The 14,604-nt window shown below is 45.4% G+C and overlaps 1 protein-coding gene across 1 annotated transcript in view; it reads right to left on the reverse strand.

Moving 5' to 3' along the window:
- The window catches only part of RHBDD2 (rhomboid domain containing 2), a 153,709-nt gene extending 145,009 nt beyond the window's left edge, over positions 1-8,700 (reverse strand). Inside the window, exon 1 of the mRNA XM_069614930.1 lies at positions 8,351-8,700. Coding sequence (XP_069471031.1) covers positions 8,351-8,561 — 211 coding nt within the window. The 5' untranslated portion in view covers positions 8,562-8,700. The remainder of the gene's footprint in view (positions 1-8,350) is intronic.
- Positions 8,701-14,604: the final 5,904 nt, after the last annotated feature.

Here is a 14,604-nt window from a genome sequence, read left to right on the forward strand (position 1 = left end):
TTTTCAGTTTTATTGTTTCAGCTGTTTTTGAGGTCTTGAAGACCCAGGTATTTAGTAGTTTTCTGAATTGTAGGTGTCTTTTGTGTTTCTTATTTCGTCGGGAGGTTGTGCCAGGTTTGTGCCGCCACGTGGGCGATAGAGAAGCCCCAAAGTTTTTCCTTGCGTATGGCTTTGGTTCAGGGCAGATTTAATTGCTTGATCTAAGGAGTCTCGTCGGCATGTAGATGGTCTTTTTCTTTTGTAGGAATTCTGCTCCCTGCCCGCTGAATGCCCTGTGTGTTATGCACATTTTTTTGAAATTGATAAGTTGTTTGATTGGAAGCCAATGTCGAATTTTTAGCACTGGTGTGATGTGGTCTATCCTAAATAGTTTGAGGAGGAGTCTGGCTGCTGCGTTTTGGATGTATTGTAGTTTCTTCAGCAAGCATTCCGGCATTCCCAGGTAGAGGCTGTTGGCATAGTCGATTCTTGAAATGATGAGGGCCACGATTGTCAGTGTTTTGTGGGTTAAGGACAGGAATGGTAGGTTTTCTTTTTGTTTGAGTGAAGGAGGAAATAGCATTTCTTAATTGTTGTATTTACTTGTGGTCCTAATGTTAGTGCATTGTCCATTAGGACTCCCAGGTTTTTGACTATGTTTGATGATGTGGGCACAGCTCCCAATATTATCGGCCATGGTATGTGGGTGTTGCTCTCTTGGTTTTTGGATATAATCATGATTTCGGTCTTTCCTGGGTTGATTTTTAGGTTGTTGGCGTTCATCCAGTCGTAGATTTCAATGAGACATGCTCCTAGAGTTGAGTGTTCTTCTTGTGCATTTTCAATTTTGTAGATGATTTGGGCGTCGTCTGTGTAGTTATAGCACGCAAGATTGCATTTTTTGAAGATTTTGATTAGCAGAGTCTGGTAGATGTTGAAGTACAGTGGCGATAGCGAGAATCCTTGTACTCCAGTCGTTAACTCTTGGAGCTTTGAAGGGCTTTATCCAGACCGGCTATGTACAGTTTGGCTAGAAATTATTTTGTCCAGAGTAGTGTTAAGTCCGTTATGCCTTTATCTGCTAATCTCTTGATGAGGGTGTCATGGCTTACTGTGTCGAATGCTGCAGAGAGATCAAGCAGAATCAGGGTCGTGTTGGAGTCGGCGTTTGTGTTTAGGTCATCCCAGATGGATAGGAGTGCCAATTCTGTTCCTCTCGCAGGTCTGAAGCCGACTTGTGCTTGGTCCAACAACTGGTGTTTTTCTACGTACTTTTGGGTTAGTTTGTATACATAGGTTTCTAGGAGTTTTGCCGGGTTGGGGATGTTTGAAATAGGTCTGTAGTTGGAGAGGTCTTCCACATCTCCACTTGTGTTCTTAAGGAGTGGTTTAATATACGCCGATTTGAAGGATTATGGTACAGACCCTGATTCAAGAGGTTTCTGTAGTAGTCTAATGGCATTCCTAGTGTGAGGATTGATTTGTAGATGTCTGGTGGGCAAGGGTCCATTGGCGAGGCTGCTTTCTTGCTACCTTTTATCAGCTTGACGAATGTCTCTGCTGATATTTGTGGGAAGTTTTGAAGTTTGTGCTCACATTCCTCGTTGGATCTGGTTGGTTGTGCATTAGGATTGGTCAGTGTGTTTTGTATGATTTGTCATTGATTTTATATTTAAAACGGCCAGCTAGGTTGTTGCATAATTTCTGTGAAGGTATCAGAGTGTTGTCACCACCTAGTGGGTTTGTCATTTCATTTATGATGTTGAACATTTCTTTTTGTGTGTTGGTGGCTTTGGTGAGTCTATTATCATAGTGCCTTTTCTTTGCCTTTGAATTTCCTTCTTGAATGCTCGGATTCGCCTTTGGAACTGAGTTTTCTTACTTTGGTCATATTCGGGAGATGCGTTCGATTGCGTCAGCCATCCAATTATGTAGCAGGTCTGTTTTTCCGTCTAGATCTGCCTTGTCCATTTCGGTTGCAGATGGTTTTGTCAGCTCAAGTTGTTCTATTAGGTTGCTTGCTTTGATGGTTTTCCAGTTTCTTTTTGTGGTGTTTGGGAGCCTGAGGGGCTCGTTGGTAGTTTCAGTTGGTAGCTTGATCACAAATGGGATGATCGCTACAGAGTATCTGTATCAGCGGGGATACGTTTTTTGTTGGCAAAAATTGCATCAAGTGTATCCTTGCGTGTGTGTTGCTCCTTTGGCCAGTTGTAGTTTCATGGTTGCTAGCTGCCGGATTAGTGAAATTTGTGAGTTGGCGAGATTTCCTTCAAACCATATGTTGAAGCCCCTAGGATTAGCAGATGTTCATGTTGGATGGCTATGTTGGTGATGGCTTCTATGAAGTTGTCGACGAAGGTTGCTTAGTATGTCGGAGGTCTGTAAACCAGTATGAATTTAATGTTTGTTTTTGGGTTTACTGATAGGCGCATGACCATAGATTTGCAGTTCTCGATGTTAAGAGGTTTGTCTGTTCTTATTTTCCAGTGTTCTTTGAATGCTATTGCAAGGCTTCCTCCTTTTATTCCCCTTTCTGTTTAATTGTAGGCATTTAAAGTTGATGGGGGGCAGCTTTGGACTGTGATTTTGTAGTTGTCGGCCAGCCATGTTTCTGTAATGAATAGGATGTCAATACCGTTGTCGCACAACATGTCGAAGATCACTGTTGAGTGCTTTGACATCGATGTTGCGTTAATTAGGTCGTAGTGGACCTTTATGGTACGATTTGGTTTGCATTTAGTTAACAGTGTCGTCTTGTGACTGGTGCTTTGGTTTTCTTCCATGTAGGTCTCCGCTTGCTTTGGTGGTACAGTTGTGTTTGCGTCTTCGTCTAATAGATCTTCCAGGTTAAGTCTTAGGTTTTTGTTTGTTTTCTTCTAGTTCCTCTTCTATATTTTGTGGTTGTTAAAAGGTGGGTCGTCATGTTCATGCGATACATGGGGTTAGGGCGTCAATCGTGTTCTTGTTCCCTCTGGCTTGGTCTGTTCTTCTGCGTGGTTGTGTTCTGTTGGTCTTTCTTCATTTTTTCGTTATGTTGGTTCTTTCCGGTGAGTGGTTGTTTGCAAGGTATGTGTTAGGTATAGAGTTTTCTCTTCTGCCGGCGGTAGTTCTGTTTTCGGTGTTAGTTGGGGTGTGTTCCGCGGTTGAGGATCTGTGGTGGCGCTCAATTAGGTTTGTTCTCTTTCCCATTTGCCTTTCTCATGGTCCTATTCGTTTTTTTGTGGCATTTTGTGTTAGTTGCCGGTAGATGGTTGGGTTGGTGCGGGCGCACTGCTCGCCGTTTTTTTTTTTTTTGTTTGAATTGTCCAAGACAGGGTTCTTTGTAAATTAGTTGGTTTATGGATCCTTTGAGTTTCCTTTGCGGTTGCAGGGGCGGTAGCCCACGTGCAGTGCTTTCGCCTTTTTTTAAATTTATTATGATTGTACAATTGTAGGTGCTTTTCCCCGATTGGTATCGCTCGGTTCTTCACTTCTGTGTGTGTTCGATTACAGGCGGGGTGCTGTCGTTGCACAGTTTTTCGGGCTTAGTTCGGCTGTCTCGCAGGGTTAATCTGGTGTGAGGCGGGTTTGTCCGGTAAAGGTTGCGGGCTGTCTGGGGTGATGCTGGCTAGCTACTGTAAATCTGGTTCTATGTATTTCTAGGGGGACAACTGTGTGTGGCTAGTGCTGTCGCGATGATCTAGTAGGGGGTGCAATATAGCTAGGGCAAATTCCTTAGCTGTTTGGGAAAGATTTTATAATCCTCTCTGGGAGTAATGTAGGCTGAGATTTAGGGTCCTCTCTCCAGGGGCGAGGCAGGTTAATTAACTAATGTTCCCAGTCTTTTTCTAGAGTGACTTGGGCAGCATTAACAATTGTCTCTTAGTGCGATGCTAGCTATTATTTACTGTTCTATCTTGAGTGTAGCGCCGGCTATTCACAGTTGCATCTCGATGTGGCACAGGCTAATGGTCATATTCCTCCCTGCATGTGACTCAAGGTAACATTAACAATTCTCTCAGAGTGCGACGCAGGCTAGAATTCTCAGCTCTAGGTCAGTGTGGCACAGGCTAGTACTCACAGTTCCATCCTAATGTGGCAGAGGCTAATGGTCACAGTCCACTATGGAAGTGGCTCAAGGGGACATTGACAATTCTCTCGGAGTGTGATGCTAATGGTCAGAGGCCTTTCTTGCTCTGACTCAAGCAGAGGCGTTGCTGGGGGGGCTGAGGGGACTATAGCCCCAGGTCTTTTTGTTATAGCCCCAGATAGAAGCTCAGGAACCAAAAGGCTATAGCTAGCTCCGAATCGTGCCAGTCCCAACATTAGCTTAGCCCCTGATCTTTTCCAGACCTAGCAACACTCCTGAACTCAAGGCAGTATTGAGAGTTCTCTCCGAGTGTGATGCACATTGATATTTACAGTTCTATCTCAATGAGGCAGAGCTCTATCCTAACGTGGCAGAGGCCAATGGTCACAGTCATGCGGGTCAATACAACATTCACGATTCTCTCCGAGTGAGACGCAGGCTAGTATTCACAGTTCCATCCTAATGTGGCAGAGGCTAATGCTCAAAGTCCCCTTCAGATGCGGCTGAATGCAATGTTCCCAATTCTCTCCGAGTGCGACGCAGGCTAGTAATTCACAGTTCTAATTCAGTGTGGCTCTCGCTAGTATTCATAGCTCCATGTGGCGCGGGCTAGTATTCACAGCTCTATCTCAATGTGGCAACAGGCTAATGGACACAGTCCTCTCTAGATACCACTCTGTGCAACATTACAATTCTCTCCGAGTGTGACGCAGCCTAGTATTTCTCGCTTCTATCTCAGTGTGGCGCAGGCAATGGGCAAGTCCTCACTAGATGTGACTCAATGCAAAATTCACAATTCTCTCTGAGTGCGACGCAGGCTAGTATTCACATTTCTATATTAAAGTGGCATAGGCTAGTATGACAGCCACATATCTCCGAGGGCTACAGAAAGGAGTAGCGGACTGGAACTGGAGATATCTCAGGGATTCCAGCGACTGGCAGCTGACCCCAGAAGTGTTCCTCAAGATCATGGCTCAGCGGGCTCCCATCAGATGGGCTTGCTCGCCTCCAGGCTCAACAGTCAACTCCAGCGTTTTTACAGTGGAGGTCAGACCCAGAGGCAGCAGCAAAAGATTTCTTCCTTCAAGCATGGGACCCCACACAGAGTATGCATTCCGCCAGCCGCCTTGCTAGCGCGACCTCTAACTCAAGTGAGGAGGCAGAAAGCGAAACTAGTGCTCGTGACACGAAACAGATGGAAAGGGCAAGCCTGCTAGAGCTGTCATGGTAGTCTCCCATCTTACTTCCTCGAGACTGGATGATACTGCAGGGCACAGCAGGCAATAGGGACCCACTGGTCCAGGCGGGCAGCCCGAGTCTTATAGCCTGCACGATTTCCAGAGAGCCTGGTCCCTGGCAGGAATTTCAGGAGTGGCTGAACATTTCATCAGGGAGTCCTGGGCCCCAGTGACTGAGAAAGCCTACAAAGCAGCATGGGTGAAGTGGAGTAGCTGATGCCTGGCTAGGGACGTTCATCCCGCTAGAGCAGATATAGTGAATTTCTTGGCCGCACTGGCGGCTCAGGTTAAGGCATACCGAACAGTTAACAGCAGGCTCAGCTATAGCAGCAGGGCATGCCCGTGTGTAAGGGTTCTCGGTAGGGGAGCATCCTCAGGTGTGCAGGCTGCTCAAGGAAGTAAGGCTCTTGAAGCCTCTGGTGTTGAAATATTCCCAAGAGTGGGACGTTGATGTGGTACTCAGACTATTCCAGTCATGGGCCGATAACGAGACCTTGTCACGTAAAGCCCTCTCAGCTAAGATTGCAAGCTTGCTTTGTCTCATCTCATGCAAGAGGACCTCTGATGTCACAGCTTTAGAGGTTGATCACAGGTTTTTCTCACCCTCTGGGTGACTTCACATCACCAAGAGAACGAAAACTGCTCCTTTGGCTAGATGGGTGTGTTGGTGCATGCAAAAGGCAGGCATCAATGTCGATGCTTACAAAGCCCACTCGACTTGAGGTGCTATAGCATGCAAGGCCTATAGTGTAGCGCACACGGCACACTTAGAACATTTCATGAGCGCAGTAAACTGGTCTAACGAATCTAACTTCAAGACCTTGAGCAAGTGCTGACATTGGTGGTAGGTAATCTTAAAACAAGCATAATCTGAGCCTCCCGTCTCGACATAGAATTTAGTTTTTCCCTACTATTGTAATAGAAAGTCCTAATTCTATTAAAAACACTGAGGGAGAAGGATTATCCCACCTGGGAAATCGCGTAAAGGTACGCATGGGAGCAGTATGTGTTGTGAAGTACGTCAGCTGTTTGCATCACGATTGCCCGTCCTGTAGTTGGTCTTCTTTCAGCATTGGCATATTGTGGTTGGCTTTGCATGTGTAGAGGTAAAGCCGGCGGGCTTGTGAAGTAGCAGGATAGGATTCGCAGTTAGAGAGCGTTTACTAGTCGGGACGCCAGTTGGTTCAGATGCTGCAGAAGAAATTCAGTCAGAAAGGGTGGTCTAGCCTCAGGTGGAGCAGGATTGGATGACAATGTCACATGGTAACACCCTATCAAGTGAAACTACAAAAAGACTCCTCTGGATGTTGTAGTTTTTACCCTTGTATTGTTTACAGTGTTTTTCTTGTGCAGCTGGTCGAGAAGTAAAGAGTAGAGCTGAGCATAATCTGCCAGATGCATGTTCAAATATTGTATCATAAAAGATCGAATTACAAAATTGCAGAGCCCACTTGCCTGCATTTTGTAATTTGATCCTTTGGGATTTTGCCCGTTTGCCCCCCGCACTGCCTTTAATGTATGCGGGTGACACCCCCACAGCGCATAATACCAAACACAGGTTGTGGGGGGGGACACCCCCGCTCCCCTGTTCGGTATTATGGGCTTCGAGCTAATCTACCATGCCGAATGCACACTTAACGTGCATTTGGCATTTTAAAATTTTTGTGCAACCCCCAATCTTTTTGCCCGTGTCTTTAATAGAATTATGACTTTCTATTATGATAGTGTAAGAATTCAGATTTTCCCTACTATCGTCTCAAGCCCATTCACTTACAGATCTCAAGTTATAGCATGTCCCTTGTGAGTATTTAATCAAGCACTGGCCTTTCAAAGAGAAGTAATTACTGAATGAATCACCATCCCACATATGACAACTTGGCATCTCTGCCTGCAGCTACAACTATCCATTCACTTCCCTCTCAATGTTAGGTCGTTCAGCACCACCACACTCCAACAGACTTCTCCCAGAACCTCAACCATCTCACATCTGTACTACTTACCATTCCAGACATTGGAACTTTGGATTTGTATCAACTTGAGATTTGTAGGCAGTTTAATATAAATGAAAGGGCGCAATGGGCCAATCTGATACATTCATCTCATCACTAAAACATGGAAGCCATACCACACACAAATGTATCTAATATAAACATCTTATCTTCCCGTAAAACTAATCACTGGCAGATTTATAAAAAGGCAAGGGTAGAAACTAATTTGCTCAGAGGACATGTGAGCGTTTCAGGCTGTCGAAGAACGAGGTGTCTTGTCGGGACAGAGAGAGGACCTTAAAGTGTTTGAATTATTCTGTTGACTCTTATTTCAACCCACGCATGAAACATACAGCGTTTGAACCAATTTGTTTGTTTGTTTTATTCATTTGTAGTGCGCGCCAGACCCAAGGGTATCAGGGCGCATGAGCAAAAAGGATATTCTCAGCTTGGTTACATTGCTGTACATTATTTACAAATATATACAGATACACACACACATACATACACACACATACACTCTTTAGAATTTGTTCAAAATTTGCCTTTTGGCTTCATTTTAAAATGGAAACCTATGGGGTGGCGGTAGGGGTGGTATACCCTATGAAGTCACATTAACAGAGCTTGGACTGTTTCATCAATATACAATTAGTTTTAAAGTGTCAAGGAGATAGGACTTTACCATAAATTATTGTGTCAACTGCATCTTTGTTTCATTTTATATGAGCTGGCTGGTTGACGTGGGCTTGATCCAGAAATATTTTAAGTAAATGTGACGCTTTCTTCAGAATTTTTCCTTGACTGCCAGAATTTGTTTCTGACCTACGTTCTCAAGCATTGTAAAATAAATAATTGACAAGTGAGGTATTTTAAAGCCCATTTGACAGTCAACATAGCTTGGAAACGCGTACATGTAGAAAACTGGGATGTGTGGAAAAGGATGAGGTTCTTTAACTGCTGCTGGCATATTCATAAAACTCCATGCCACGAACATACTCCAAAACCCGTTCACACTTCAACTACTCGAGCACCATAATCCTACTAAACGCTACCACCCTTCCCGCAGTCCTATTCACCGTCACTAAGGCTGGCAACAGTCCCGGGGTCCAGGTCAAGGCAGGAAGCGGTGTCCTCCAATGCACCCGAGGAGGTCCGCAGCAAGGTTGGGGCGGAAGCGGCCAGGCACGCAAGCACGGTGAGTAGCACGCCAGTGGAGGGCTGCGGGCGAGGGCAGCACAGTAGAGTTCGGGTCCAGCCTAGGGTTGCAGCCGGGGCCGGCGGATCCATCGCACAGCACACCTGTGGTGGTGGGAGCAAGCCCTACCACCTCACCAAACCATCCAGCAACAAGCCACACCTACAATCTGCATGACGGCGAAGAAGCAGGAAACAAGCAACTCCCACACACTACAGCAGCTTCGAAAAAAAAACCGAAACAAAACACGCTTACAAAACGATGGCTATTGGCAGCAAAATAGAGTGGAGGAGGGTTTTTTTCCGGAGAAGGTATACAATAACATACTTGCCAACATTCTGTGACAAAAAGATTTAGGATTTTTCAAGTTTCAAAAAAAATTCTTAGCATAACAATGCAATCACAGGGAATTACAAAACATACAGTGTTGGCACCACTGGAGCATTTTAAAATACACAATCCATCAACCAGCACAACATGGAAAGATGCTCAAATGTTTGAAATGTATAATTGTGAATGGCAAGTTCATAGCTCTCAACCATTTGTGTTGCAAAGGCCGGTGAAATCACCCGATTTTGTTCTTGGCGGGTGAGACGTCCATTGGAATGAATGGGCGTGCAGGAGGCTTGGCGGGTGAGTCAGCCCTTTACAAGGCGTGTGACACCCGCCAAAAGCATGTGAGTTGAGAGCTATGCAAGTTAACACCAAATTCAATTACCTAACTTCACAGAAAATATTCATACAGAGCTGGTAGGCAACGTTTGTCACGGCTCTGTAGCAGCAGTCCGGCCAGTACATATGTATTCCATACATGCCGACCCTACCGATTTAGGCGGGAGACTCACGATTTTTCAATGAAAAATAATGCTATTTTTCACGTTCTCCCACCTAAAATTGATCTTTGCCCAATGCATTCCTATCGGAAAATCTATGTCTCCTGATTTTTCTGACGTAATTTCCCACGCAGGTGGGTTGAAATGTTGGCATGTATGGTATTCCCGCAGTGCAGGTTGAACGCTGAACAACATGGAGACTGATACCCTCCTCAGTCTTATAGGCAGATGCTATGTGATGGTGGTACGCTCTGCCACTTGCCTTCAATGGTTGTTCACCTAAGGTCTTTCCCGGCAAGAGTGCAGTGCAGAGTCATGTTGTTGTCAGGTCAGTGGATTGATCTGAGCCTATCACTCACATTTATCACTTTCCTGCCCACCGCACAGACAGATTATTTGCCTTATAGTCACATGAATGACCTGCCACTGTAAAAAGCAGTAGGATCTGTCACCCAAATCTGTAGCTTACTGCCTAAATCAGTAGGGTTGGCAAGTTTGTTTGTTTATTTTACTTGTATAGCACGCCTGACCCAGGGGTATCTGGACGCTAGCATATAAGAATACAGTTACATGTTATAAAACATACAGGGTATTACATGAGACACATGATACAGATCATACAGAATGGTACATAATAAAGAATGAAATACAATTGATGCAAAAAGTCCTGGCAAGGTACAGTCATGAGTGAGCATAGGACAAGTGTAGGTGCATGGCTGAGAGAGAGGGTAGGGTTAGTTCTTGTTGAGCAGCCAGGAAATAAAACTACTTCAGAATTTTTTGAATACTTGAATGGCTTTGATATCCTGTGGGAGTGTGTGCCAGAGTTGGGAGGCCAGGAACGGGAAACTGGATCTGCCTGCTCTTTTAAGGTTATATCTAGGTACCAATAGGCAGGAGGTATTGGTGGATCTTGTAGTACGGATAGAGGATCGCAGGGTGAATTTGTCAGTGAGATAAGGTGGGGCTCGGTGGTTCAGTGCTTTGTAGGTGAGGCAGAGAGTTTTGAGGTCAATTTTTTCTTGTATGGAGAGCCATATACACAGTTTTCTAGTTGCAGAGATATGTTCTCTTCTAGGTCTGTTTAAAGCAGCTTTAAGCGCACTGTTCTGCAGTATCTGCAGTTTGTTAAGTATGGACTTATTGGCGCCTAGGTAAAGACCGTTGCAATAGTCCAGTTTGGACTGTATGAGTGCTCTGGCTAGTATTAGACAGCTGTTAGGTGACAGTAAGGGTCTGCACATCCTGATCAACTTGCCTGTATTGGCGGTGGCTGAGGCAGTCATATTTACATGTTTAGTTAAATTAGAATTGGCGTTGAGGTAAAAACCTAGAGTTTATACATCCTTGGCAATGGGTATGTTGTTCCCATCTATGCTTATACTAGTGTAGTCAGGGATAAGTTTCTGTAGGTTGGTAGGTGAGCCGACCAGGAGAATCTCAGTCTTATCATCATTCAGGCATAGGCCGTGAAGGGCCATCCATGCCTGAATGATGGTGTAGATTTGATTGATCCAAGATACATCCGTGTCAAATATACCTGATAGAGGTAGGAATATCTGGGTGTCATCAGCGTAATTAGTGTAGGTGACACCCAGAAGGTCTAGTTTATCAAATAGGGGCTTTGTAAAGATATTATTCAAAGTAGGTGAGACATGAACCTTATGGCACGCCACAGGTGATAGGTATGGGGTCGGCTACTGCCACAGGTGAGAAAACACGCATGGTCCTGTTGTTAAGGATTGATTGAATCCATGTGATGGCAGAGCTCGAGAAGTGAGCTGCCGATGCGAGGTGGTCACAGAGTACCTTGTGGTCGACCAGGTCAAAGGCCGGCGACAGGTCCAGGAGGAGTAGGATGACCACTTTGCCTTTGTCTTTTAGTTTGTCAATCTGGCTTTTGAGGTCAACAAGGGCAATTTTTCGTTCCATGTTGGGGTATGAAGCCAGATTGTCGTGTTCCTAGCATTTGTTAGTCTCAAATTCTTGAATTTGCAAATATGCAACCCTGTCTACATTTTTTAAAAGAAAAGGGACCGTTGTGATATGTCTATAGGTTGTGGTATAGATGGGTCTAATGTTTGTTTCTTAAGTAATGGGAGCACCCATGATTCCTTCAAGTTGTGTGGAACAGTGTTGCTGGAAAATGATGAATTCATTAATTTGGTGATAAAAGGAGCCAAGTCTCTGGCCGCGTCTTTTATAATCTGTGCTGGGCAACTATCACCTTTGCAATTGGAAGGGCTCAGTGAGGCTATCATTTTTTGTACCTTTGGCACTGATACACTGGTGAATTTAAAGCCTCGTTTTGGTGAGAAGAATCGGGAGTAGTAGGACTAATTGGATTACAGGTGGTTAGTTGGTGCCGTTTGTTGGCTATTTTGGTCTGAAGACCAATGATTTTATTGGCACGTGCAGTTTGGATGCTAGTGCACCAAGGTTTATCTTTGAGGCAGGTGTGTGCGGGTGGTTTGGGGGTTTCCAACTCTCTTAAGATGTTGAACAATTCTTTGGTGCGCTGGAGCCTGCTTGGTTTATTCTATCATTGAAGGTTTCTTTTTTGGTACGAATAATCTCACTTTTGTATGTAGCTGTGATGGTTGCTAAATTGGTTTTGTTCTCTGACGAGGCCGTATTCCTCCAAAGCGTTTCGAGTTTCCTCTTTTCTGTATGTAGTAATTTAAGTTCAGGGGTAAACCAGGAGTTCAAATGTGCCTTTGGTTTCCCGCTGCGCATCTTTAGAAGGGCAATTGTGTCTAGGGCTTTGGCCATACATTCATTGTAGGTGTCTACCAACAGATTCATGTCATTTCTGAGGGGTAGAGCATTGAGTATGGGGATTACAAGAGGCAAGATCGCCTCGGCTGTGGTATTTCGTTTATTTCTAGTGAGACAAGGTGGTGCCGCTATGCTTTCTTCCTTCTCTAGATTGTTAATGTTAAGCTCAAAGGAGAGCAGATGGTGGTCAGTCCATAATAAAGGTGATGACTCAATTTTTGTGATGTTGCAATTTAGGTCCGCTACCCAATCGATTGTCCTACCTTTCTCATGGGTGGGATGCGTAATTTTTTTTAGGAAACCGTGTTCTCACAGGGCGTTAGCTAATGATGTGGCAGGTAAGTCGTTAGGGTCATTATAGCCGAGGTTAAAATCATCTAAGATAATATTTTGCACAGTTAGTTTGGTATTGTCAGTCGCTGGCGTGGTGTATGCAATAACATATATCATTTTCCACAATTGGATTTGAGCTCACAGTCCAAAGCACTCACATACTCATATCTCTCAACATACACGCCTGGGGCGTCACCCCCCGCCTTGGAATGAATTAATTGACCCGCCTCATTCCCGTTCATTGATATTAATGGGTGCTCACCCAGTGCTGGAAATGGAAAAAAATGACTGGGGCATCCCCCTCATCCTTGGAGGGAATGGCAGCGGGGATATGGAGGGAAGGCCCTGTTGTCTATGGCCCATTTAACTGTGGGCACATTTCCCCTTTAAGAAAGTGAGTCATGAACTTGTCATGAGTCTTCTCAATAAAAGGAGCTCTGCTGGCACGTGAGGGTCACTGCAGCAGAGCCACGTGTGGTCTTTGTGTGTTTGCCACAGCGTGACCACAGCCTATTGTTGCAGCCCAGACCTGGGAGCCCCCAAAGCCGAGGCTGCGGTCAGCTAGGTGCCCCCAGCCACTGTGTCCTAGTCCGGTGATCCAGACTCTGCAGGGTGTCCCCTGCCATCCATACGCTACGTGCCCGCAGCTCCATTGTCATCACTGGGTCATCCCGGTATCCTGTGCGACTCGCCCTGGTGTCTGGGGGTGGATCACCACAGGCCCCAGGCTAGGTCACAAATACAGTATCTCTTCATAGAGCCAAATCCTGGCGATTTACATAAAAGCAAAGAGTATTATGGAAACATAAGAATATCCACAATTTTAAATGTGAAACATGTCTTATAGTGGTAGAGTAAGAAACCCTTTTGAGCGAAAAATGGAAGATGGGGTCTGCAGTTTGGATTGGTCACGCTAAGAAAAACATAGCTCTCAACCTTTCATAGCCCATGGGCGGGTGAAAACACGCAATTTTGTATTTGGCGGGTGAAAGCCCATGGATTGCTATGGGCGTGTAGGGAGCTTGGCGGGTGAGAGCTGCCTAAGTGGCGTGTGAGACCTGTCAAAAGCGGGTGAGTTGAGAGGTATGGAAAAAAATGCTGTACATTGCAGGACATATATAGCAGTTTGGACAGCTGCAACAACTATGTGAAGCTTTGGCTGTTTCTGTATTCTGTTTCGTTTACTGAGGTGCTATTACACGCAGTGGGCCGCTGCCCAAGAAGTCAACTGAGGCGATGTTACACTTGGAGGTAACCCAAGCTAAGGGCCTAAGCGAATTGAGGCGATATTACACTTGGTGGCCTGCAGACCAAGTTAAGGGTCCAGGTGGTGGTACCTTTACTGACAGGGTTGGCCTCGGGTGGCTGGAACAGCTGGTGGGGATTGTGTATTCTCACCCGCTGTTCCATCCCCCTTGATTGGCTGAGCGCCCTTCCCTGGGTGCGCATGTAATATAGTCATTAGCACCCATGCAGTTATCTACTGTGAGGAATTCGACCAATCGCTTAGGGAGTGTGCACACACCTGTGCTTTTTTGATAATAAAAATGAATGATGCAAGACCAACCTCCGAAAATGTGTGAGGCCATCAGCACACATTTTCCCTGCTCACCACACGAAAGGCGTAGTCATGTGTACTCCGGGAAGACACAGCCTACAGGTGCCGTCCTCTCCTGTCATGTTCAGCTGGAATGTAACAGCCACGGGTACATCAAAGCATCTCAAGAAGGGGGAAGGCATACTTGGGCAGCCTTATTAAAATATCAAAGGCCCCATGGATCTGCCTCCCTATTTTCTAGTTCATCTGGTGGCAGTGCATACTAATGACAAATAATTAAGGCAAGCCTGCAAAGGGGCTTGTTCCCAGAACAGGCAACAGGAAGGCGGGACTAACACCTGTTTCGGTATGCAATGTGTCAACTTGTTGCTAATTCCCACCCTTCGGTATAAAAGGCAGCAAATGGCATGTCTAGGCCCATTATTTACTGCAGAGCGGACCCCTTTCAGAGGGGAGAAGTATGTGATTTTATCCCTTAAGTGCCAAGGACGAGTATGCCTGTCCTTTTTGCATAGAATTGCATAATAGCCTCGCAGTTAAGGGGGTAAGGGAGACAGGAAGTCTGGTCTCATAAAAAATTTCACGGGAGACATGAACTTTGATCAAGAGCCAGAGCGGGCTCAGTTAGCCAGA

This window comes from Ambystoma mexicanum, chromosome 9, assembly GCF_040938575.1.
Source record: "Ambystoma mexicanum isolate Mex_15411 chromosome 9, UKY_AmexF1_1, whole genome shotgun sequence".
Lineage (NCBI taxonomy): Eukaryota > Metazoa > Chordata > Amphibia > Caudata > Ambystomatidae > Ambystoma > Ambystoma mexicanum.